This window comes from Apteryx mantelli, chromosome 2, assembly GCF_036417845.1.
Source record: "Apteryx mantelli isolate bAptMan1 chromosome 2, bAptMan1.hap1, whole genome shotgun sequence".
NCBI classification, from domain to species: Eukaryota; Metazoa; Chordata; class Aves; order Apterygiformes; family Apterygidae; genus Apteryx; species Apteryx mantelli.
Genome location: NC_089979.1, coordinates 25987742 through 26011388, shown reverse-complemented (window position 1 = coordinate 26011388; position 23647 = coordinate 25987742). Strand labels below are relative to the sequence as shown.

At 36.4% G+C, this 23647-nt stretch overlaps 1 protein-coding gene across 1 annotated transcript in view; it reads right to left on the bottom strand.

The window, feature by feature from the left end:
* VPS13B (vacuolar protein sorting 13 homolog B) overlaps positions 1–23647 on the bottom strand; it is a 489316-nt gene that overhangs the window by 312786 nt on the left and 152883 nt on the right. The window contains exons 18-19 of the mRNA XM_067290363.1: positions 6724–6858; positions 5688–5861 (exon numbers count right to left, since the gene is read on the bottom strand). Of these exons, the coding sequence (XP_067146464.1) occupies positions 5688–5861; positions 6724–6858 (309 nt within the window). The remainder of the gene's footprint in view (positions 1–5687; positions 5862–6723; positions 6859–23647) is intronic.

Sequence of the window (23647 nt, the reverse complement as noted above, 5' to 3'; positions counted from 1 at the left end):
GCAGATTTTTAATCCAATTCTGAAAACCACAGGACATAACTAACAAAATTCTTGTGAAAATGCATAATTATTTCAATTTAAATTGACCTTATGCTAACATAACTAAATGCATACTGTGTTTTCAGTAACTTATACTATTAGCATTCAGATTTTTCCAAGGAAAAATATGAGAATAAGTTAGATTTTAAAAGTAATTAAGAGGCCATAAATGTGTGTTGCAAGAGCACAGTTCTCAAAAGACCAGAGTCCTGGCAACTATCATAATCCTTTTGAAATTGTTCATATTAAGATTAAAGATCACTTTGTTCCTCTATTCCCACAACTAGTTGGTATGGTAAAAAGATCAGTCCCCTAGTTTTATATGTAACATCTTTAACATTTGCTCTCCTCTCTGTGCATGTGATTAAATGTAACATTTTGAAATCCCAAAGTTCTGAGAAAAACATAAATCCTTGTCCACAGCTGCTGTTTGACTCTGGAAACACATGCATTTTCTTTTCAAGCATCTACCACCAAAAAATCCCAAAGGACTTGAACTGGAGAACACCTGCATCTCTTCATTTAGTTCCAATAACAGAGTCTAAACTTCAAAATTACAAAAATAGATGCTATGTTCAGCTGCAGTTACATTCTGCCCCTAATTCCCGTGAACAAAAATGCTAAGAGCATGAAATCATTCAGGCAAGCTCTGTCATCGGGAGGATAAGATTTTTTGCACCAGAAGCCCAGTGGGAAATTGATAGAAAACTGGCAACAATTACAGATAAAGTACATAGTGAAATCCTCAGGGAAAGAAAAGGAAATGTAATAAGATAGATGGTTATAATTTTTACACATTTATGCCCAAACCACAAATGCAAATTGTCTTTAATTACTACAATATATTAAGCATTTTTACTCATTCACTGTGTCAAATACTTCCAGAATACTTCAAAATAGTTTATGAATTCTCTTTTACAAGTATTTTTTATTTACTAGCACAAGCATTCACTTAAATTAGAACTAAAAACTTATAAAATGCCATTGTTCTAGCTTTAAAAGCCAGACTTTGCAATATTCCCAAACGGAGTGGTCAAAAATAATTTAAAAAGATGTCACTGAGTTGTATTTAACTGCTAGAAATGGGAGCAGAGGAGCATATATTGGTGTGTACACATATAAATAAACATATGTAAAATCTGTCACCTCATTTTGAATAAGTTCTACCAGGTAAAATCAGCTGTTACATAAGAGAAAAAAAATATAATGTTGTTGCTGGTACAAACTTTTCTAACTTTTTTTTTTGTATCCGAAGATACACTTTCCTCATTTTTCTAAAAATATTTTCACTTCACAAATACCTTATTTTTCTGTATTTGTAGGGGAAGAAAAGGAGAGATCTTATCGATACTTAGAAAATACAGAAGGTTGGGAAAAAATCAAAAAAATCCTTGGAAGCTTATTATCACTTACATTAGAAATTACTAAATTCTCCAAGGTTGAATACTTGCCCTTCATTCATCATGCAGCTCTCATACAAACTAGAGAAACCTGCTTTCACTCTCCCTTGCTCCACCGGGTGTACCAATTTACACCATACAGGAGCACGAATTTAATACAGGTATTTTTGTTTGCTCCTCTGCTTCCCTGTTGCATTGCTGAATATTTAAGTCGAGCTCAAAGCAAGCTGATTATTAATAGTGTTTTTGAGCTTGTTTCCTCTTGATTTATACACAGGAAAGCTCTCCCTAGCTGGGCTGTGCATGCACTGCAAATTATTCAATATGGCAAATCAAACAGAGCTTAATCAGCTCACCTCGTCTATTCAACAGCTGCTCGTAATTAAATCCTAACGCCCCCCTTCATTTTCCAGTCTCACTCTTTCTCTCAAAGGCCAGGTGAAGCAAACAAGGGCTGCAGCTTGCTCTGAGGGTTAATAAATCCAGGGTTCGTTCAGAGAAGCAGTAAGAGGACCTTCCCAAGCCCTGGGGTAGTGTAATAATCTCCTCCCTCTCATATATTTTTTGTGCTGCAGTTTACGTAAAGATTGGAGAGCACATCCACTGATTTTTACAATTACGCATAGACGCCCCCCATGGTAGATTTTCATATGCCAAATTAATGTACCCAGGACTAAAAGCACTAGCATGTGGACTTATGTTTAAGGATTAAATAAAATCATATTTATTTCCTGTACTCCCAAAGTCTTTCTCTGCCATAAGTTCATCAGTTTTCCACTATGCTAATGACACACTTAGCACACTAAACGTGAAAATGTCCTTGCTAAGTAACCATCAGTACATGTGCTTTTTATACGTTGCTCTTCTTGGAATAACATTTTATAAAGAACAAGATTTCTCTTGGCAGGTTACACTCAATGCGCTATGTTACTACTAGAATCATGAAGATTTCCTCTTCCTCTCAGTATCAACAAGTAAAACATCAACAAACGAAATGCTAGCATAGTAGGTACTACCTCCATCACTCAGACTGTAAATAAACCCTCAGCCTTTGCAGGGCCACTGCGGACAAGCGCACAGCAGTGCTGGCCCTCCCGAGTCCCATGGCTCAGGGGGAACAAGAAGCAACAGAAGGAGGTGGAGAAAAGGTCCCATAACATCTCCTCTCCAGTCAATACGCCCTGATTTACTCAAGAAATACCGATCACTGGCACAACCTCCTTGTTGGCGCCTTATGCCCAAAATACTGCTTTGATTTTAGACCCTGTTGTTTTCCATTCAGCTTCACAGGTGCACAATGTAACTAGTTACTTCTCCTTCACCAATTTTTATACAAGCAAAATTTTTTAAAAATCACTTCTAGAGGGCTTATGTTGTAGTCCAAGATTCTTCTACAAACTCTCTTAGGTCATGGTCTCTTCTTTAGCTAGAGTGCCCAGCAGTTTCCCTGCAATTACATCTCTTGGTTTGACGCGCAAGGAACATGGCGGCATTGGGTTCAGAACGGAGGTGGCTAACCTGCAGCTCCTGAGCTTTGCGTCGCTCCTGAGCAAACCCTTCTGCCGCGTGACTGCAGCTTCGCTGACATCGAGTCTGCTAAATTTTCTGACTCCCTGTGTGTGGGGAGAAGTAAGCTGAGTTCACCTGAGTGCCGGGTGACACCTGACCCAACCCCAGCGCAGTGGCACTGCTGTTCCCCCTTGGCTCTTGGAGAAATGGCCTGTGTGCTTCCAGAGCTTCAGCTATACGGATATTTTTATGTGTATCTTGCAGAGTCAGAGAGGTTGGCCAGGCCTGCCCTTACCTCTAGCAATTTGATAATACAGAACAAATTTAGATGTTGTTTTTCACCTTTCGTTGGATAGCTTTTTCTCCATTCTTTCTACACGCAGGCTGCACTATTCTCATTACGCTTCTCTGTATTCTGAATTTCTATTCCTGAACATCGTATCTACCATTACTAGGATAAGTGGCTCCAAATAGCTCAACTTCATACTGCAAAGTCATCTCCAGTAGTACAGCTTTTAACAACCCTTTAATTCCCGCGTGGTGTAAGTTGAATTTGCCGTTAAATTATCCAGCGTAGCTTTCCTAATTCCCAGAAGTGACTGCAACTGACAGCAAAAGCATTTTTATGCTCTCACATCACTTCATGTTTTCTCTCCATGTAGCTTTCATAGTCTTCACAAAAGGATATCCATATCTCCTGTATTGAAATGCCTCAGTTCCTCCAGCAAGCATTTGAGAAAGAAAGGCTTTAATTAACTCCCACTTCCTTTGTATGGATTCTGAGATCATTTAAGCATTCTTAACTTTTCATAGTTTAAATTTTTTAAAAGCTCATTTCCAGTACACTATTCTCCACATTTACAGGAACTAAGGCTTTAACATATCATTGAGCTTTTCCCTCTCATTTATAATCACTCGTAAGTGCCGCCTTACAGATCTAGAGCTCTAAGCATGCAGGTTCTCAATATATCATTCAGTATATAGAAGCAATACTACTACCTAGAGGCACTTGGGGAGGATTTTAAAATTTAAAATCCTAGCATTTCACACGTATCTCCATTCATCTACAAAATAGGTACCACAAACACTTTTCTACTATGACCCAGCATTCTGCTGCATCACTAGCCAGCCTCTCTAAGTCGCTGCATATAAGTTGGGTCTGCATTTGATTTACTGGTTTCTTATTTCTCTTAAACATCCTCTGTCACAAACCTATCAAATATGCACTACTATCTATTTGAACTATCCATAATAGTGATGAACTAAAATGTACATGATCACTGTAACCAGCAACAACAACAAAAATTCTCTGGTGTAGGTAGGTATGCACAGTTCCTTTAAAATTCAATCAATATTCTATGACAAAATCAGGAAGTTAAATTGAAAAGATCCCCTAGGAAAGGGCAGAAGATAAAATAATCAGTAATAATATTAATAAATGCTATTAATATTATGGACATTTAGAAGTTATTTAAGTGAGGCAACAGGTGCAACAGATAGATTTTCAATCTTTTTTTAAAGAATCTGAATAATTAGGAGAGACTGCTGAATCATGAACTGCTTTTAGCCAAGTTTTAGTGGCAGGAACTTAAGATAATTGTTATAAAAACACTGTCATAAACATTTCCAGTATGGTACTGCCTAAGAAACACACAAATGCAGTCACTGAAAAAATAACCTAACGACTGCTAGAGTGCAAAGCGCTTACTAATATTTACTTCATATAAATATAGGAAGGAAATACTGCTTACATATGCACATAAAAATTACAGAGATGATAACACATTTACTGTTACTTAACTGAAAACATTCAAAGACCATTAAACACGAAAGAAATTAGAGAGAAAAATCCTATTTTTCAGTTTATTTTTTTGTGTTTCATAATCCTGGGGGCAGTTAATTCTTTTGTTTCCCTTAGATTAGGTGTTCCTTGGTTTCTTTCTCCTACTTTTTGATTCCATCCTCAGCACAGCAACAGGAGAAACATTTTAAAAGATGAAAACATGATTCTTAAAGTGCAATATACTGACAACAAAACCTAGATCCATGTGCATTTCACAAACTATTGTAATTATTTTCAACTAGATAGTTTTCAAATTGACAATATTCCTTGAAACACAGTAATGTTTTGTTTAAAGGCCACAGACTCCATAAGAATGCCACGTAAGAGTATTTACGTCCCCAGTCAACAACATCCTTAAATTTATCCAAGCAATAACTTGTAATTAACTTGCTTCCCATTTAAAACTACCGCAAGGTAGATGAAGTCAAAAGCATGCTCCGAAGCATTTTAGAAATCATCTAATTTTTTTTGATAATGCAGATAAACCAATTCTTAATAAAATATGCTGCAAATTTATGTGAACCATTTTGAATCCAGCCTGTCAACTTCTGTATAAGAAGCACAACTCAGTAGACAGAAAAAAAGAAAAAGAATAAAAAGAACATTTTCAATATGGACCTTGCCAAAAAAAAAAAAAAAATGTTTACAAAAGATTCTGTATAACTTATTTAAAAGGCAACCAAAGTCAATGAGCATTCCTTATTAAAGAGGACATATATCAAAATGCTGCTTTTTGGTTTTGTGTCTCATAGTGAGCTAAAGTAAAGTTATAATGTGCGCAGTATGTGAAAAATACTTTGGCATTTGGCACATTTTATATCAAGCCTCTCTTTTGAAAACTATGTTGGATAGGAAAATGTAATATGATACCAGCTTAACAAGAGTTTTGCACTTACCAGAATTATGGCAGTAGTCCATATACTGTGGAATTTGGATTGTAAAGGCCACCAAATCTGGAGCTAAGAGAGATTCTGGCTTTCTACTCTCATTGAGCCATTTACTGCTGTGTAAGTCTCTGGTGTCAGAGGGGCCTTGAATTAAAGGAATCAGCTTCTCTTTTCCGCCATCACCTAAGATAAAAGTTAGACTTCTTAGACCTTTTACAGTAACAAGATAATTTTTCAGCATATAAACATTTTTCACTACTCCAAAGAGGACAGCTATTAAAATCATAAGCACAGAATTAAAAGAGGAAACAGAATGAGCAACCATTTATAAACTACTAAACAACTTCCTTAAAGCTATCTTGTAAATGTCTTTGCATCCAAGAGGATTTCAAATAAAGTAATCAATTCTAATTAAAAGAGTGTTTTCTATTCCAACTTTATAAAATAATAACTTTAAAAATCACCACAAACTCAATTTAGAGTTAAATATACTACATTTTTAATGTTCTTTGCACTAGCTGTGTTATACATAAAGATCATACACACTGATTGCAAAAGTTACTGTATACTTTTCCAACAAAATTCTAGTAAAGAAATTCAAAAACAATCTATCACAATGCCCTCAAAGACTTCACAAATGAAAAATGTACTTGCAGCCTTAATGGAAAATGAGACATTAAAAAATTAATAAGAATATATCAAAATCATACTGCAAATAAAGTAAAATGCAAATATCCTGTGTAATATGAAAATCCAGTTTTATTTTAGTCTATTCAGTGCTTTTAGATTAATTTTTGTCTCAGCAGCAAAACCAACAGTTTTATTTTTCACTCAGTGTCAAAATTGACTATACTGTGGCCAGACTGGATCATCCTGGCGCACTCAATAATAATAATAATAAAAAAAAACAAAACAGAACACAAAAAAACCTCTCTGATTCATAGGAACAATGAGTAAATTCTTGTTTCAGTAACTCTCCTTGTAAAAAGCAAGGCCAATTCTCCTATACAGGCAATAAAGTTTTACATGGTCCAGCTGCACATACCTGGGGCTTTGGCACAAATTTTTATTGATCCCATGGTCCCAGAGGCACATTTGACCAATGATGTGCTGCAGTACTTCAATTCAACGTTCTGGATTGAGCCCTCAAGAGTTGGCAGGGGATTCTTAGATTTCACACCTAATAAAAGAAAACTGCAAATGTACTAGCCTGTTGAATTTAAATATTTTTATATTCCTTCACCAAGGCATTTAAATTTAATTATACTTTAATTATCTACCTTAGATGTTCTTACAGCATTTTTGTTGTGATTCACAGTTTTTAACTGCAAGCAAGAGAACACTGTATACAGACTTTTTAATACAAACAGTTATGCATTAAGTAGGTATGGATAGTCACAGAAAAACACGTAAGGCCACTTAGAAACTGGAATAATAAATATGTATATATACACACACATCCATACACTTTTGTTTTGACTTTGTAAGTGCCACCTCAGCTATTCTCTTTCATGTTTTTATTATGACCCTTTCACTGCAAGAACTTAAAGTGACTAAGTGTTTTCAGCCTGCGCTTAGACAACAACGTTTTGCTCGGTAGCAACGTAAAAGCATTAAATACGTGCAGCTGAGCGGCACAGAACGCCAGCACACTTGCCATTTTTCTCTGGAAATCAGAGTTCAAGCCTTGCCTTAGGTCACACCTGGAAATAAGTTTTGGTGGTCTGTGCTCAGCCCCCATTTGCGCACACCAGAAAACCACCGTGCAGTTTGGAAGAAATCAGGGCTGCTGGCAGCCGCTTCTGAAGAGCTGCCCAGGCTGGCAGCGGCGGGGAGGTGCTGCCACCGCCGCCACCGCACTCAGATTTGTTGGCAGAGCTCGCCAGGGCAGCTCACAAACAGCCCTCTACCCCGGGCAGCGCGAGCCAGCCCTCTTCGTCTGTGCAGCGCTACCTATCAGAAAAAAAATGCATAAATTTACTCGCAAATTAAAAAGAAGTCGTTTCAACACCTGTAAGAAATATGAAAGGAAAAACTAACAGAAGTTACAGTTTTTAATGTTTTTTTTCCCCCTGTGCAAAAGCAACTTGGAATTTGCCTGTTAAAATTAGCAAGCACCTTGTTAATTATGCAAGCATTAGTATAATTATGGAACCATTTCCTTGCATATGCAACATCGACTCTGCCAAAGTCCATAATAACGCAAGGAAACTGTTACGGAATATCAGATAAAAAATTAAAAAACACTTTGGTATATATTTCAAGATAGATGGACACATTAAAGATATTTAATACATTCTTTAAAGACTGAATTCATTAGTTTTTTGTATCATCTCTCAAAGACATAATCAAAAGAATGACCCTTAATATATATTAATTAGTAAGGAAAACAGGGTATTTCTAAAAGTGACAGGAAACAGAAAATTCAGGATTAAATCTGATAATTGTGCTAAGTCCACTGTGCCTTCTAATTCTTTAACATTGAAATATATGTGGTAGGGCACAGAAAATCATTTGGTAACCAGACACCTTGCAGGATACCTGTACCATATATTTATTTAAGATTTATTTTAGAAAGGCATTAAAATAATTTTTGAATAAACAACACTTTCTAAGGCGGGAAGGGAAAACCAGCATACAACGGGACACGCAGCATTTAGTAAAATCGATTGCCGCAGGAAAGTAGGTTCCCACATTCTGTGCATACCTTCCTATCAAAATTTAACCTGTCTTCTGTATTTGAGGTCTGTCCATCCTTTTTCTAACATGAGGTTGAGGAAGGCCAAAAGAATGCTTGCTGCAATCCATTTGTGCATCTGGCACTACAACACTCAACTTATCTGTCTTAAAGACCAGCTACTACTTTTAGTCTGAAAAAAACCCACTCATGCCCAAACTTTCCTGGGGCAAGCCTCTTTTACAGCTGAAAATCCCCTTTGATCTACCATTTTGTATCAGAAACAATGTATGAATTTGTCAAAAGCAGAGAGGGTATCAGGAGGCATTTCCCAGTCTTGGCTCTATTTTTTGGTTCTTCCTATTATTACAGAGCCCCTAGTGTTGCAACCAACAAGTATTTGTTTTTTTCTTGCCTTCTGCCTATTCCAAAACCAAGATTACAAGATATTGTTAGTAGCAGCAGTAAGATTCCAGTCAAAGTAAAAAAATGGAATTCATAATTTGGCCCCAAATTTTTCAAGCCTTCTCCAAGCTAGTAGCTTCCTCTTACCTCTGTCCCTCTGCAATTCTTTTACACCTAAAAATGAATGGTGTGATGACTGATACATTTCTCTCACTTCACTTATTTGAAAACAAGGAGACAAGTTTCATGTGACTGTGCTACCTGTATTTGTCTCTGCTCACACCTATTCCCTCATCAAATAACTTCTGGACTCATTGTCCAATTCCAACAAGATATGGAAGCATCTCAAGGACATTTGTTTCCTATAATCTTCATGAAAATCTGGGTAAATAATAAGTATGCAAATTTATGAATACTTAGTACCACTACTAAAATAAATGTAGCATCTAAATTCAAAAGAAATTTAGCATATTTGTCTGGTTAGCTAACCAATCAGCCTCTGCATGATGGCCAGCAAAGCACAGCTCAGACCATTGTTTTTACCCAGTCACCACCTGGGGCTCCCACTGGGAAGCCAAGAATGCGGAGTGGCTTAGCCATGGAAAAACCCACAAACCCTCAATACATGCTCATGTGATCAACAACTATATTTTAATGCATATGACAAAGAAGTAAGTGATAGCAGCAGTAAGCTCTTTCTTTCTGGAACACCCATCAGAGGGATAGGATGAACACTCTCCTAGCGGTTTTCAACTATTTGAAAAGAAAAGAGAAAAGCATTGGGAAAACCATGGCACAATCACATCCAGTCCTTTCTACATTGCTTTGGCATCAAACAACATCATCCAGCACTCAGATTTAACACCTGACACCATAGCAGATGACAGCAATCAAGGAAGAGTTGCCAGAAGGAATTATTCTGGTCGACTTCCGCAGCTCTGGACTGAAGGCTACCCAGAAAACCCATTCATTAACTGTTAAAACCCTACACAAAGCATGTAGTACAGAATTTTTCAGGAATTCAAGATGTCCAACTAGATTTTCGTCACGAAGATAAGACTCCTCTTGTCAAGTTTGAAGTCTCTGCTTCAAAGCACAAAAAGTTCAGAAACTTTGGTGAACCATTTATAATGAATAGGTTTAATACAGCAAAAGAGTACATTTTCTTTAATCTCAGAAAATTTTTGGAAATGAAGAACCATACTCACAGAACTCACCAAATAGATAAACTGGACAGCAAAAGAGTACATTTTCTTTAATCTCAGAAAATTTTTGGAAATGAAGAACCATACTCACAGAACTCACCAAATAGATAAACTGTTCTGTAGAGGAGAAACAAGCCTCATTTCCTACCTCCGCGTTTGACTGTAGTTTCCATCCCTTCATACCTTCAATTCTTCCCAAATAACCTCCTTTGAGTTATGGATCTCTTCAATGGTTATAAACTCATAAAAATCAAAGCCTCAGCAGCTGTACACATAGCTGAAATATTCCTTAAACACATATTTCAGCAAAGAAATGTTTAAACAAGTGAGGATTGGGGGGGGGGGGTTGTTCTCCCCCAAATGTTTGAAAAGGTTTTGGAAGTAGGGTCTTCTCAAGCAATTGTTTGAACCAGAAGTTGTTAACACTCCTAGGTAAGAAATGTTCTCTGAACCCAAATACCAACTCAAATTTGGTGCACAGATAAAGGTTCCAAAATACTTTTTTTAAACTCAGGCATTGAGTCTGAATTCAAAGAGGAAGCAGTGGAACCAAATCTATTGTTGCAGACACCAACATTATCCAAATCCAACTTGTATACTGCATTTTTCTAGCATATCTTCTTCTAAGCAAGGAAAGAGGCTATTTTTGCTTTAGTTCTCAACACCACAAAAAAGCTGTATAGGTTGTGCGTTCAAACTACATGATACAAATTATATGTTATCATGACCTTCCAGCCAGAATAATCATATGCAGAGGTTACATTAGGTATCATCAAATACTGTATTATAAAGAAGAAAATTGAAATGTAATTTTTGATTAATAATCTTAGATAATATATTTTAAAGAAGATTATATATGGGGTATCTATTTTTCAAGAAAGATTTGGATCATTCAGTGAACTTCAACATCAGTAAGTGAAATCTGAGAGAAAACATTAAGTATTCAAAAGAGTCAAAAAAATCCCACTTCTGCAACTCAGGAGCCAGTGTTAATTTCAAGAGAATGATAAAATCTCTAAAGCAACTATCAAATTCTGAAGCAGCCTAACAATAAATCAACACAAAATTTATTTCCTGTGATTTTAAATCAGTCAGTTGGCACTTCCAAGGAAAATCAGAAGGTATCAGTTCAACTTCCTTAGAAACACTGCCACCTTTACCTGTGTCAACTGGTCCTCCTTTTGTTTTGTTTCCTTTCCTACTTCCCTTCCTATGTTTACCTCCTTTGGCAATCCTCCTGTCCATTTTTAGCCCTTGCAAGTCAAAAATACAAGTCTCTAACTCCTCTTTTCCTACACACATTATTCCTAGGTGATACCACCTACACTTAAGTCTTTGAAAACATTCACTACTACGTATCCACAAACCCCAGTGTGCAAGTAAAAAAATAGGCAGAAAACTGCCTTTTTCCACTACCAAACATCCTGGAAATTCATTGAATTTTAATCATCTTGACATATAATATCAACTTTAAGTTGTGAAAAATGTTTATACAGATATCTGAGGGGAAAAAATGAATTAAAATAATTTACAAACGTATGCTACTAATACTGCTAAGTTGTTTTTTTTCTATACAAAGCATTTAGCTGTCCTTCAAATAACGTATATCAGAGGAAAAACATGAGAAGTTTTCTTAATTAATATAATCTAACTTAATCTTATCTAATAATTTAATCTAAATGTTGCTAAATCTAAATCTAAGTGTAATTATGCAGCAAGCCATTTTTATTTCAAAACTTTTTGAAGGATATTTGTACTTAGAATTTTAGAGGCACATTACTTTCTTGAGCAGAGGGTTTAACATTTAAATATTTAATTATTAGCAGGGTGTTAAATTATACAGTGCCATATTTTGGTTGCATAAGACAACAAAGTAAGCAGAATTTTTGCTGTCCTTGCTCTTCTGGAATTACACTTTAAAATACAACACTGATTTACTTGAGTTTGTTACTCAGAGCAATCACTAGTCAAAAATGGAGAACAGGGCAACTATGTTTTCCACAACATCTCACATTTTCTTTTTTTTTTTTTTTTCATCAGCAACATGATAATCAAAGACTTTGTGGAAATAGAGAGACAGATATAGCTGTCTCCACCACATACAACTTTAGGCTGTTTACAGAAAAGGATGAAAATTTTCTAGTTGTGTGATTTTTGTACTAGAAACATGTTGTCCACCGCAAAACTATTTGCAAGAAAAATCAAGTATTTCCTTCTTCCCAACATGTAACAATGTTTATACCTGATGATCAAACAGGCTGTTTTAGCTGAACCAAACTATCGCACATTGAATATAACATACCACCCTTGGAGACCTAAAGGGCTGTTCTTTCCATACCGCAGAACTTGAAAATAGGCAGAAAGGTTTCCTCGGTTAAACTCGGCTGTGCCCTGACACACTAGCACACTTTAATCTCAACTCTAAGCGTAATGAGCTGTTCTGTCCCAGGAAGCAGCACAGGAAGCATTGTTGGGCCTTTAGAAGAGATTCTTACACTTTTTAGAGCAGGTACCCACAGCCTTCCCCTGCTCTTTTGGTAACAGCTTCTGCCTTCTGCACACACACACCCCGGCTGTGCGGCTTGCCTCAGACCCCTGCCTCCAACCAACACTGCAAGCATGTTGGTGGGAACCAAATTCCAAAAGACAGCTCACAACTGCATCTTTAGAGCTCAGGCCAGGATTTCTGTTGACAAACCTATTCATTCTGAGCAATAACTTCACTTAGGAGCTTTTTTTTAAAAAAAAAAAAATAATAATAATAATAATTAGTGATTTCACCAATGGCCTATATGTCTTTTACCAATCCATAAGTAATAAGGCAAATTTGCAATTATTAATGAAAAATCAGTAGAGGAAATCTGGACTGATCAATAGAAAAGACAGGAAACCAACAAAACACAAAGAAGTTTCTGATTCTTAGGACAAGAATCGGGACTATGTGTTGCCAAATCCCTGAAATATAGAAATAATTATTTAGAAAGATCATAAAAGGGAGAACAGCAAAATATGAAATAGGAAATGAATAAGGCATAACTAAAACTTTTAGAAGCAGCTCCACATGAATTCTTCCCATAGCTAGGGAATGGCCTCAGAAGGAAAAATTTCAATATTTAAAGCATTAAGTACCAATAAAATACGGTTTGATGAGATGATATAGTAAAAAATTGTCACATACATGTCATGGTTTTGAACTCAGTAAAAAAGAAATCAGTCCATGAGTAAAGGCAAGTAGCTATTAAGTAAACAAAGTAACATTTAGGCCTACCTCTTATTGGAATCAAGAGAAATTGTCCTATTATTTTCATATAAATATACATTTAAGTTTTACACGACCAACACACAAAAGCTAATATATAAACTGAAGCACAAGAGAAACCTGACTTCCTTCTTGGGAGATGCTCATTTGTGTTAAGTTCAATCCCTGCTGAAGCACAGCACTCACTGAGGACTTCAGCAAGGCTATACTGAATTTGGTTAGAGAGATGGCGTTTCTGAGGAACTTGAGACTGAAAACAAACTTTATTTGCTCCTGCCTGCAGTGTGGACATAGTAGAAGACACAGGAACCAGTTTCAGCTGGCCCTCAATGCTACTGGTCATGTTCAAAGCACTGGGGGAGCACGAGCATCCACGTTCTTCATTGTAGCAAGTCAGCAGTAGCATGGAAGCTCAAGCATCTCTAGAAGTTGCAAAGCACTTTTTGGGTCACTGTGATTCCACCCACACAACAGCAGAAGAGAAATCATTGTTTGTTTGTTTTTACTTGGAAAATGAGAGAGAAAGAGAAATGTTTTCTAAAATGTGGAAGTCAGATTATAAAAGCTTTCTCAGCTTTTTCTCTCATAAAACTACATCACAAGGAGTAAGTTCCCCAGACACCTTTACTGCGACCTACAGTTCCACCCTTTTAAATTTCTGTCACCATAATCTGAGGACTACATTTTGCAATCTTAACATATACACTCATGGAGAACTATTTTCTTTCTTCTTCAAAACACAGCAATTCAAGCAACTTACTTTAAGTAAGTGTCCAGGGTCATGCCTATTTTTTTCTAGACTCTACTTTACTTTGCATTATTATTGCTATTATCATAACTATTTATTTTCTCAAAATGGTCCCAAGCAATTTCCAGTATACGCACCAAGAAATACCTATTCCAAGAAATGATTATTTCATCACCACACACTCCTTTAGACTTAACAGGCCAACAACAACAGGAGACAAATGGTAAAATGACATGGACTCAAATGCCACCAGGTTGCAGATGAAAAACAGCTTTAGAAACTTCCACAGCAAAGTACGTGAAGCGAGATTCTTAAAAAGATAAAAACCAGATGATGGACAAGGGAAAGTGCTTACAGTTTGCACCCTTATTAACACATCCTTTGGTTGGAAGTATGCACTCACAGTTCACTGCTTCCATCTTGGCCATACCTGCCTCCCATCCCTTTCAAATACAGTAGTTTTGCTATATCTGAGAACAAGTTCAACAGCCCATGCAAAATGTCAACACGTAGAGAATACTAAAATGCATTTTCTCATGAATATATGCTAGTGTGATCACACAAAACCTGAACTCTACCCTGATTCTCCATTAAGACTAGTTCAAGTTAAATCCAGTATCAGGTCAAGTGTGCTACCTTCAAACGCACTACGCCTTGGTCCCAACACATCTTAGGCTCTGGAATAAAGCCTGAATTTTGTACCTCTGTTCTTTACTTACAGTGCACTTTTTTCCATAAAAGATAGCAGGCTTTCTAGGACGTCAGATGAAGGAACATAGCCCAAGAGGAACCAGAGCTCATCTCCAGTCTCATCACCTTCCATTTCAATTGTGGAACTCATTTCTCTACCAAAACTATTTAGATAAGCTATTTTGTAACCATGAAACTTATAAAGCCTGGTTTCCTATGAGTATGCATGCCTTTCTCCTTTAAAAGCCTCATTCAGCAGTGCAGATCCAACCCTCAAGCAAGTGCTATGTAACACACCTACTACACAAGAGACAGAAGATGCTCCATCTCACTGGGAGCTGCACACGTTGGGAGCCCTCAGGAACCTGCATGATGCCTGGTCACCCCCCTGCTGCCAAACAGAAGAGCTAAGGACTGAATTTACCCTTCCTCCTCACTGGAGGCGCTAATTTGGTTTCTCTCCTTGAGCCACTTTCCAGCTTTCTGAAACTGTGTTGGAAATTTTTGAAACTTCTCCCTCTCTTTCAAAGTGAACTTATATTTGGAAGTTTTGGAATAAAAACCGTGGAATAAAAATATTTACGTTAGAAGGACTGACCGAATGGGTATGTAAGCTTTATTTCCTTAAGAGAAAATGGATAAAACTAAACCGCTACAGTGAATGTATGATTTGCTTCTGAGGAGAGGGAGAAAAGTGAGCCATGTGTCAGCTAAAATGCTATTAGAAGGCACTTCAGATACTACAATGATCAGTCCTGTGTAAAAATCTGTTCAGAAAACTACAGAAGCAGAGCAAAACTATGGATAATTAATGGAAAAAAGATAATATGCACACACACTCAAGCTGAGATAATGGCACATAGGACAGAACAGTTATGGACCAATAAAAAAAGTCAACAAACCAAGGAGTCAAGAGGTTGGAAAGAGCAATCAATGCATCAAGAAGTAAAGATACTGCAAAGGTTTATAAAAATTCAGATGAACATAGGCAGGTGTGCTCAGTAATGGTATTATCAGAAATAATAAGGTGCTGATACCTAAGGTGTAATCATTAACAGTCTGATTGCTGGAGTTGCTGGGGGTAGGAGAGTGGGGAATGCAAGAGACCGCTGACATCTTACAGCTAGGAGATGAGGAAAGCTAGCAGTGAGGTGCTTACAGGGTGGATAAAGTAAAACATGATACAGATTACATGGGAGAAGACTGAACTATAGTACATCACTATTACCTCGAGCAACTTCCTCAGAGCTTTCCTTCTCAGATAGTGTTTGCTGTTTGAAAGGACAAAATTCCAAGATTTGAGATTACCCCTTCACACCCAGTTTTCCACACTTAGTAATGACAGGATTTCACATTCTTTAAAGATGAGTTTGTTGCTAACTAGAGTAGCATTCTTATTTGATCACAATCTTCTATATTGCACTGCATTTCTTTATGATAAAATATCACCCTGCTCCTCCCAACAATTTAAATATGAATGATTTAGGATACAAACTTAAAAACATAATGCTCTAAGTGTTTAGTAAAAATGTTTATGTTTTCTTCAAAATACTCAACACCACTACTGAGGACATAAAAAGAAACAGTACATTTAGTATCTGGAATGGCAGTTTCTTATACCACACGGATATTAACCTTTAATCCTTGAAATCATTAAAGAAATGTTTGTAGAAGTATTTTTAGCCTCTTTATCTGGTCAAAGTACTGGAAGTTAAGTCGTGTCTGTACAAACCAATCATTTCACCAGCAGTTTTATATTTCTTTAAAGCCTCATATAAAAAGCACCTGCTTAAAGTGAGTAATGGAGTTTTATATTCATTGCACTTAGGAACAGCGTATGTAACCTATTCCGTTTTCCTCCCTTGTGGAATATATTTCAGCTTATATTGCACAGCACATTACCGATGTGTATAAAGACTCTCTGATCAGCAATTTGGACGGCAGACAGCAACCTGCATGAGTACACTTTTTTTCCCCTCCTTAAATACAGTATCCACTTGATTCAGCAACACAAATTAAAACCATCCTTTAAAGATGATGATCTCACCTTCGCAGTGAATATATGAAGCACATATATGCTAACACCGTAACAATGTACAGTGTCAAGCTACAATGTAGGGAATACACCCTGCACAACCAACCAGCAACAGATACCTTGTCAGCATTAGAGAAAGGAAGCTAATACGTAATCTTCCCTGGCTGAAGACTAGAGAATCTCCATTAGTGTGATTAACTTATGAAAGTTTAAAAATCTTACTGTCTATTAAGTTAAAAAGAAAATATGTAGTTTAAACAATTCAAATGCAAGGAAAGTCCTGTAGTATAACATGCAAGTATAACATCCCATCTGATATGTTTCACTACAAGTAATATTCTATCAAAGCTTTAAATAACTTCTTACAGAAAAGGTTTCAAAGATGTTACATATATCAGGGATGCAATGTAATCTGTCAACAAAAAGCATTGTAAGAAGGTATATCCATACTACAACTTACTAAAGCACATGCTTGTGACATGTTTCTTTATGGTTGAGAAATTTAAGGAATTCATCAATTCAACTCCAAAAAAGGTTTTCCTGCAGAATTATTTAGTACTGTATCTTGATTAAAGTATAAACTTAAAATAACCTCACAATAGTATTCTTCAGTTATAAGAACATTACTACTGGATTCAAGTAGGTAATACAGGCATGACCATGCAATACAAAGCACATGCTGTATTTCAGTCAGCTGTCCTTTTATTTTGAAAAACAGGATTGAACTTTGACAGGATGACTTAAATAATGTGGCTGTAAAAACTTTTCTGTGATGAGCCAGAATCATATTATTGTACTTGTATACTCACTGTAATACATATTACTGCATTATGCATAGAAAAATACATTGGTTTCAATGCATTTTAAACAGCGTGCTTAGCAGACTGATTTATCCTCTACGCACAGGATCAGATCTTCACAAAACCAGGCACTACCTCAAACAGTTACTCTTTGCATCTTCTTCCATTCACAAATCTCTAAACTGGTACATTTTAAACAACATGGCAAACAAAATTGCCAGAACAATTTAAACCAAGCATAGTATTACCCATCAGTATTAGCACACATAAGTACTTACTTGCTAAACTAAACAGGAAGAAGGGCTATATTACATTAGCTTGACGAGTACCGCATGGAACCCGGCAGAAGAAGTTGTGAGGTCAAGGCAAGTTTATATAGCCCACGAGAAGTGGAAGGATTAGATATTCTAGATTCACAAATATGAAGAAATAATATCTGTGATTGGGGAAGCACATGTTTTCTAACTTACTCTAAATAGGATAGCACTCCAGTTAGCTTGCTTCTAACAAATTTTAAATCTTCTGATATGTTTAGTACAGTAAAACTTGATAAATTTACGCAATGCTATCACATAATATCTGAGGGAATGGAGCACTTCAAAGTTAAAATGAAATCCTGATAAATCTTCACATTGTCTTAGAATGAAATCCAGAGAATTTAGGTAGAATTTCTAACACAACAAAAGCAAGTACTAAAAATTCAAAATATAGGCAACAGACAAGTTTCCATTTTTTTCTTCTAATACGGAAAAAAAGCATTTTTTTAATATAGAACAATATTACTATGAACTTACTCTTTTTACAACATTGTTTTTACAACATTGTTTCTTTTGTCAATTAAATGCCCTTAAAATAATTTAAAATATGTACTGAACGTCCTCATAGGCATTATAGCTTGGCTTAGTTTGCAAAAAGGAGGCCTATATAAATGCCAGTCGTATCCTTTTCAACAGGATGTAAACTTATTTAGTGATCTGTTTTTCTCTTTCATCTTATCTCTAGTTTCTGTGTAGATTTATAATGCTCATTGTTTCCAATTTAACAAATCACCTAATGGCAGAAAGGAAAATATGTTAACCTTGGAATTATTTGCAGTTGTAGAAATCCCTTTTGTCTGGCTCATGCAAGGCCTGCAATCTGTTTTAAACACAGATTGTCTGTCTTTTGTCTGACAGCCACCAAGCTGCACAAATTACTTTCTGCCTGTTCACCTGTTTGCAGCTGTGTCTGTAAGCGAAGGATTCTGTAGCCTGACTTGAGCAACCAGGCCAGGATTGATGACATGTGCTGCTGATAAACTGAGCAATTTGCAGAAATTACCAGCTAAAGCTATTGAAAGACATCTGTGCGTGAGTCAAGAACTAGAAGCCTTCAATTGTGTGTTTGCAACCTGCAGCGGCGGCAGGCTGTTTGAAGTGATATCCTTCTATAAGAGAGCTGGCCCTGACACTACGTAACTCGACCATCTTTCCAACATATTTCCTCACCCAGCAACAGAATTCTGGTCTTTTGGTCTTAAATATGCTTCCTAAATAGAGGAAGTAGCAACAATTAAGACTTCCTATACTCATCTAGCAGAAGCGACTGCTTTTGAAGTGCTTCCGATTTTTGCTCGGCTTTGGTGCTCTGTGTCGTGTCTCAGCCTTCTTTGCTCCGTAGGCTGGTTGTCAGCAGTCGCAACATTAGCTCGGCCAATGCTTTGAGCTGCCTCTCACAGGCTTGCTTATTCTTACCTGTCAGCCAACAAGGCATGCTTCTGCAGCATTGCGGGGTGCTTCTCAGCTTTCCTTCCACCTGAAGTCCGTCATTACCTCTTCAGCTAGCTGATCGTTAATGCCTGAAATTTCTGCCTTAATACTTAATAATCCAGAAATTTAATTTCTGAACTTTGGGAATCTGGATAATGTTTGAACCACTGGGGGATATTCACAGACCTTAATTTTGAGCTCGGGAAGCCAAAGAATGATATGCTAGGCTCTGTGTGTGTGAGTGTTTATGTATATACACATATATGGTTGTGTATATATGACCTTTTTTGGTTTAAGCCAACTCCACCAGGCTGGTGAGCTGTGTGTGACAGCTAGTCACTTCTAAGCTGTACATCACATTTAGCAAAATAAACTCCCTGTTCCTTTGGGACACGTTCTGTGACGGTATACTTCAATGTAGCCCTCATTTTGTTTGTTTTTACACATATATGTCAAATGTGTTTCAGTATATGTTCTGACAGCATAGGCCAAAGTGGAATTCTATGCATCCTCAAATGTTTTAGTAGCCCAAGACGAACAACAAATTAAAAATAGCACTAAAATAATTTGATACAGTAATGAGAAAAATGTATTTCAGGGGAAAGTATGCTGAGGCTAAAAAGGTAATAGAGTGCTTAAGGAACTTCATAAGGACGTAATCAGAAGTACACACACTGACAAGTTTTATATCTCCACAAAAAACAAATCCTCTTTTTATCCATTTAAAAAGGATTAACTATAAATATACAGTGAACCATAAAACTGAACTGTTTACTTCACCTTGTCTTCACAGCTAATTTGTACTAGAAGTCAAGGTACTAAGTGCAATAAATAAGCAACTGGGACTTCTATTTGTACTACTTTTTAGTTTTAGCAAATGAAGTTAATGGTGCTCTCTTCATTTCCTAAGTATCTGAAGGAAAACATTACTTTTAGAATTATATTCCTCACCAACAAGGCCTACCAACAATGCTGACAATTTTCAAAATCCATATTATGTTTGATGAAAAAAATATCAGTCTGCTATAAATTAAACACATTTGAAAATAGGGAAGTAAAGCTTTCAAGTTAAGTAGCTATATAAATTGGGCTTTCACATTTCAGAACCCATAAACTGGATTCAACACAGAGCTGAACTGACCTTCTGGAAAAAAGGATATATAGTATAGTGTATATGCATACAATAAATCAAGTCCTTATTATTTGCACCTAATAACTATACATCACTAATAATAAAACCCTTAGGATATTCTGGTATAGCAGATATCTAAATAAATGCAGTATATTTTTATCTTTACTCCCTATGCATATTGTGCGTTCAAGCATTTTTAATGTCAGCTTTTATTTTAAAAGAGCTAAGTCGTGAGAACATTCTTATGTACCACTTCATAACTCTGACACCAAGTATGTATAAAAAGATTAGCCTTTATTTGGTATAAAATCAGTTGGCAGTTTTACATCTGTGCAATGCAACATAAATACCCCAGCTGGCATCTCAAGCTCACACACATATGGACTTCAAAACAGAAACTTCCTTATTTGCAGCACTGCCAGGGTAATTTTGTATACTCTGCATACTACGGCTATTTGTCAGGCCCCTGCAGGTGTGCACTGCACATAAACACACAGCTGTAGTCTAGCAAGCCAAGTGTTCCATCAAACACATAAAGGGAGACCTCAGCAGCTGGATTAGTCATCCCTGCAACAGGTCCAGGGAGAACAATATGGGTTAGTATTTTTGGAAAAGCATGGATGGTAAATTTATGATTATGCTGGCCTTACCAAATAACTGCTGGATTGTGTCATTTTTATGCAATGTCTACTTATTAAAGTTTTTGTTAGAATGGCTGGAACAGACTGAATATTTTTTAGTTTTTAATATAAACAATAAGGTAGTTTATGTATAAAATAGTTTATTAAGTGCAAAATGTTAAAAGGTTTTCATACTAGTGGTTGGTTTTTGACAGATGTTACAATTATTTGCATTGGCTTTAACAGACAAATCACTGGAATCAATTATAGTTAGTGTATCATAAAACTTCTTGCTAGTTATATATTATACTTTGTCACATTTATTATAACTACATAACATTTTTCTATCTCTATGTATTTAGCTCTAACTGCTTAGTTCACAGGTGAATTTCTAAAAACACTTGAAAAGAAGTGCAGAATAAACACTTTCACTGTAATCATCTTCCATGTGTATTTAAAGTTTAATGTTTTAATGTTAAAAAACAACAACAAAAATTATTCTTTTCTCAGAACGTGTGGAAGACATGCACATACATGGAATTTCATGGTGGTCATAGAAATGTAAAAAATATTTTAATGAACCAGAAAAGGCAGTAAGCATAATTTTATACAAGTTTCCTTTAAGAAACTTCGTATGTCAAAAGCAAGAATAAAATGAATCAATTAACAAAATGAATGAGACCTTTAAGCCAATTTTCCACACATTTATCCAAAATGGTCAGTGTATGATATATATTTTAGCATTAAAGAATTGCCTCAAAAAGATGAGAAAACATGAACTCTCTCAGGACAGATCCTAGATCCACATCTTCCTTTAAATTGTGATTTTGATTCACATGCGTGTTTGTTTGCTTGCTTCTCTTTGGTGTTTATTTAGAATCACAGAAATTTACCAGTTCTCAAGTTCACCAGAAGCCCTCTTTTCTGAAGATGAAATATATTTACACGCTCATTTTCATAAGAGCTTTTGCAGTTTTCATATGCTTGGAGGAAGAAGCCGATTCAGAACATGAGTAGGGTGGCCATTCACCTGCACCGAGAAAGCGTTACCACATTTTTCCTAGGGTGTATCACTCTTTGGCAGCACCCAAGAGCACTGGGAGAAGGAATCCATCCCATCTGCCGCTTCCTACACATTCAGAAAGCAACTGCATGATTTGAAGGAAGGGAGGGGTTTCTTAAAGGTCACTTTCTTAAACATGACGTAATGACATTTCAAGACCAGGTATCATCCACCAAGAATATCACTACCAATGGCTCAGTTGCACACATAAAGGTTATGGTATCCTTAGGGTATCATCAGATCTGCTCATCATAATTACTGAGAGTGAGGGAGCTAACAATCATGCAGTGATCTCCTTGTGTGTTGTAAAGGCAGCAGGTCTTCTAAGCCCAACAGCTTCCAATAGACACAGAAAAGGCACGCCTGGCACCAGAGACACAAAGGCATGATGAATACTCAGTATGAAAGCTACTGAAACATGTCATAACAAAATCGGATCAGAAACACTTTGAAACAAAAACGGTATTTAGACAATAGCGAAAACAGAACTGGCAGTGCTTCTTATTCCTTTTATGCAGACATCTATCCTTCAGAAACAAAACAGAAAAGCTATAATTTCAAGGAAACAACTTTTTTTTGCATTAGTCTGGGATCTACAGTCTACAAAGGAAAACACAGATAAAACTTTGATCCCGCAACTACTCTTTTCTGGCAAATTGGAGACAGAGTCCATAACAAAGATGCAAGAAGAAAAGAAATAGGCTGGAACAGACTGACAGTTTGAGGGCAAGTTATCAAGATTTAATGGCACATTACAGCTTTGATGAACAAGCTGCATTCAAAAGAAATAAGGATCGTTTATTATAAGGATCTATAGTCTTATAAGAGCTCCTGACAAATTAGTATGCCCTACTTCAGAAAAAAAACAACTAAAACCACCTTTCTTAAAAAATAAATAAAAATTATCACAATATGCTAGAGCAAAATAATACAACGCTCATGAAGGAAAACTATGTCTTTCCAAACTACTAGGACTCTTGGCAAAAATCTGAATTTTCAGAAAATCTTTAAGAAAGTATTTCTGAGAAGACTCCAGAGCTCTTAAAAGAGTCATCAGAGGTCCTCAGTATTAGTCAAAACTATGCTACAGAACATAAAAGAATGGAAATTATTTGTATTTTCAACTGTTAGCAGAAAAGTGTCTTCAGAACAACTATGTTTAGTGGGAACATTACATGAATGAAAAAATAGTGAGAACATGACAAGCCATTAAATACATTTTTAGAGGATAAAGAATTACTTCAGTTACTTAAGACAAAAGAAAACTTTGGGAAATTCAGAATGACATAGGTGAGAAAATGAATCTCACCTTCTCGAGTTTGCAGACTTGGATAGTAAGGGTAACAGTTTTTCTAAAGCAGAGTAAGCAGAGTTAGGATTAAAGAAAAAAAAGAGAGAGAGCTAGAACGCACAAGAGAGAGTGGAAGAGGGATGGAGGGAGATGAGGTGGTGTTTCCTGGGAGTAACAGCAATGCAATGGATTACACATAGACCACGGATCAGCCAGAAACTTGGTTTTGAGTCTTGGTTTTGGCAGGTATTTCCTGTGTGACCTCAAGCAAAACATCTAACTCCTAGGCATTAAAA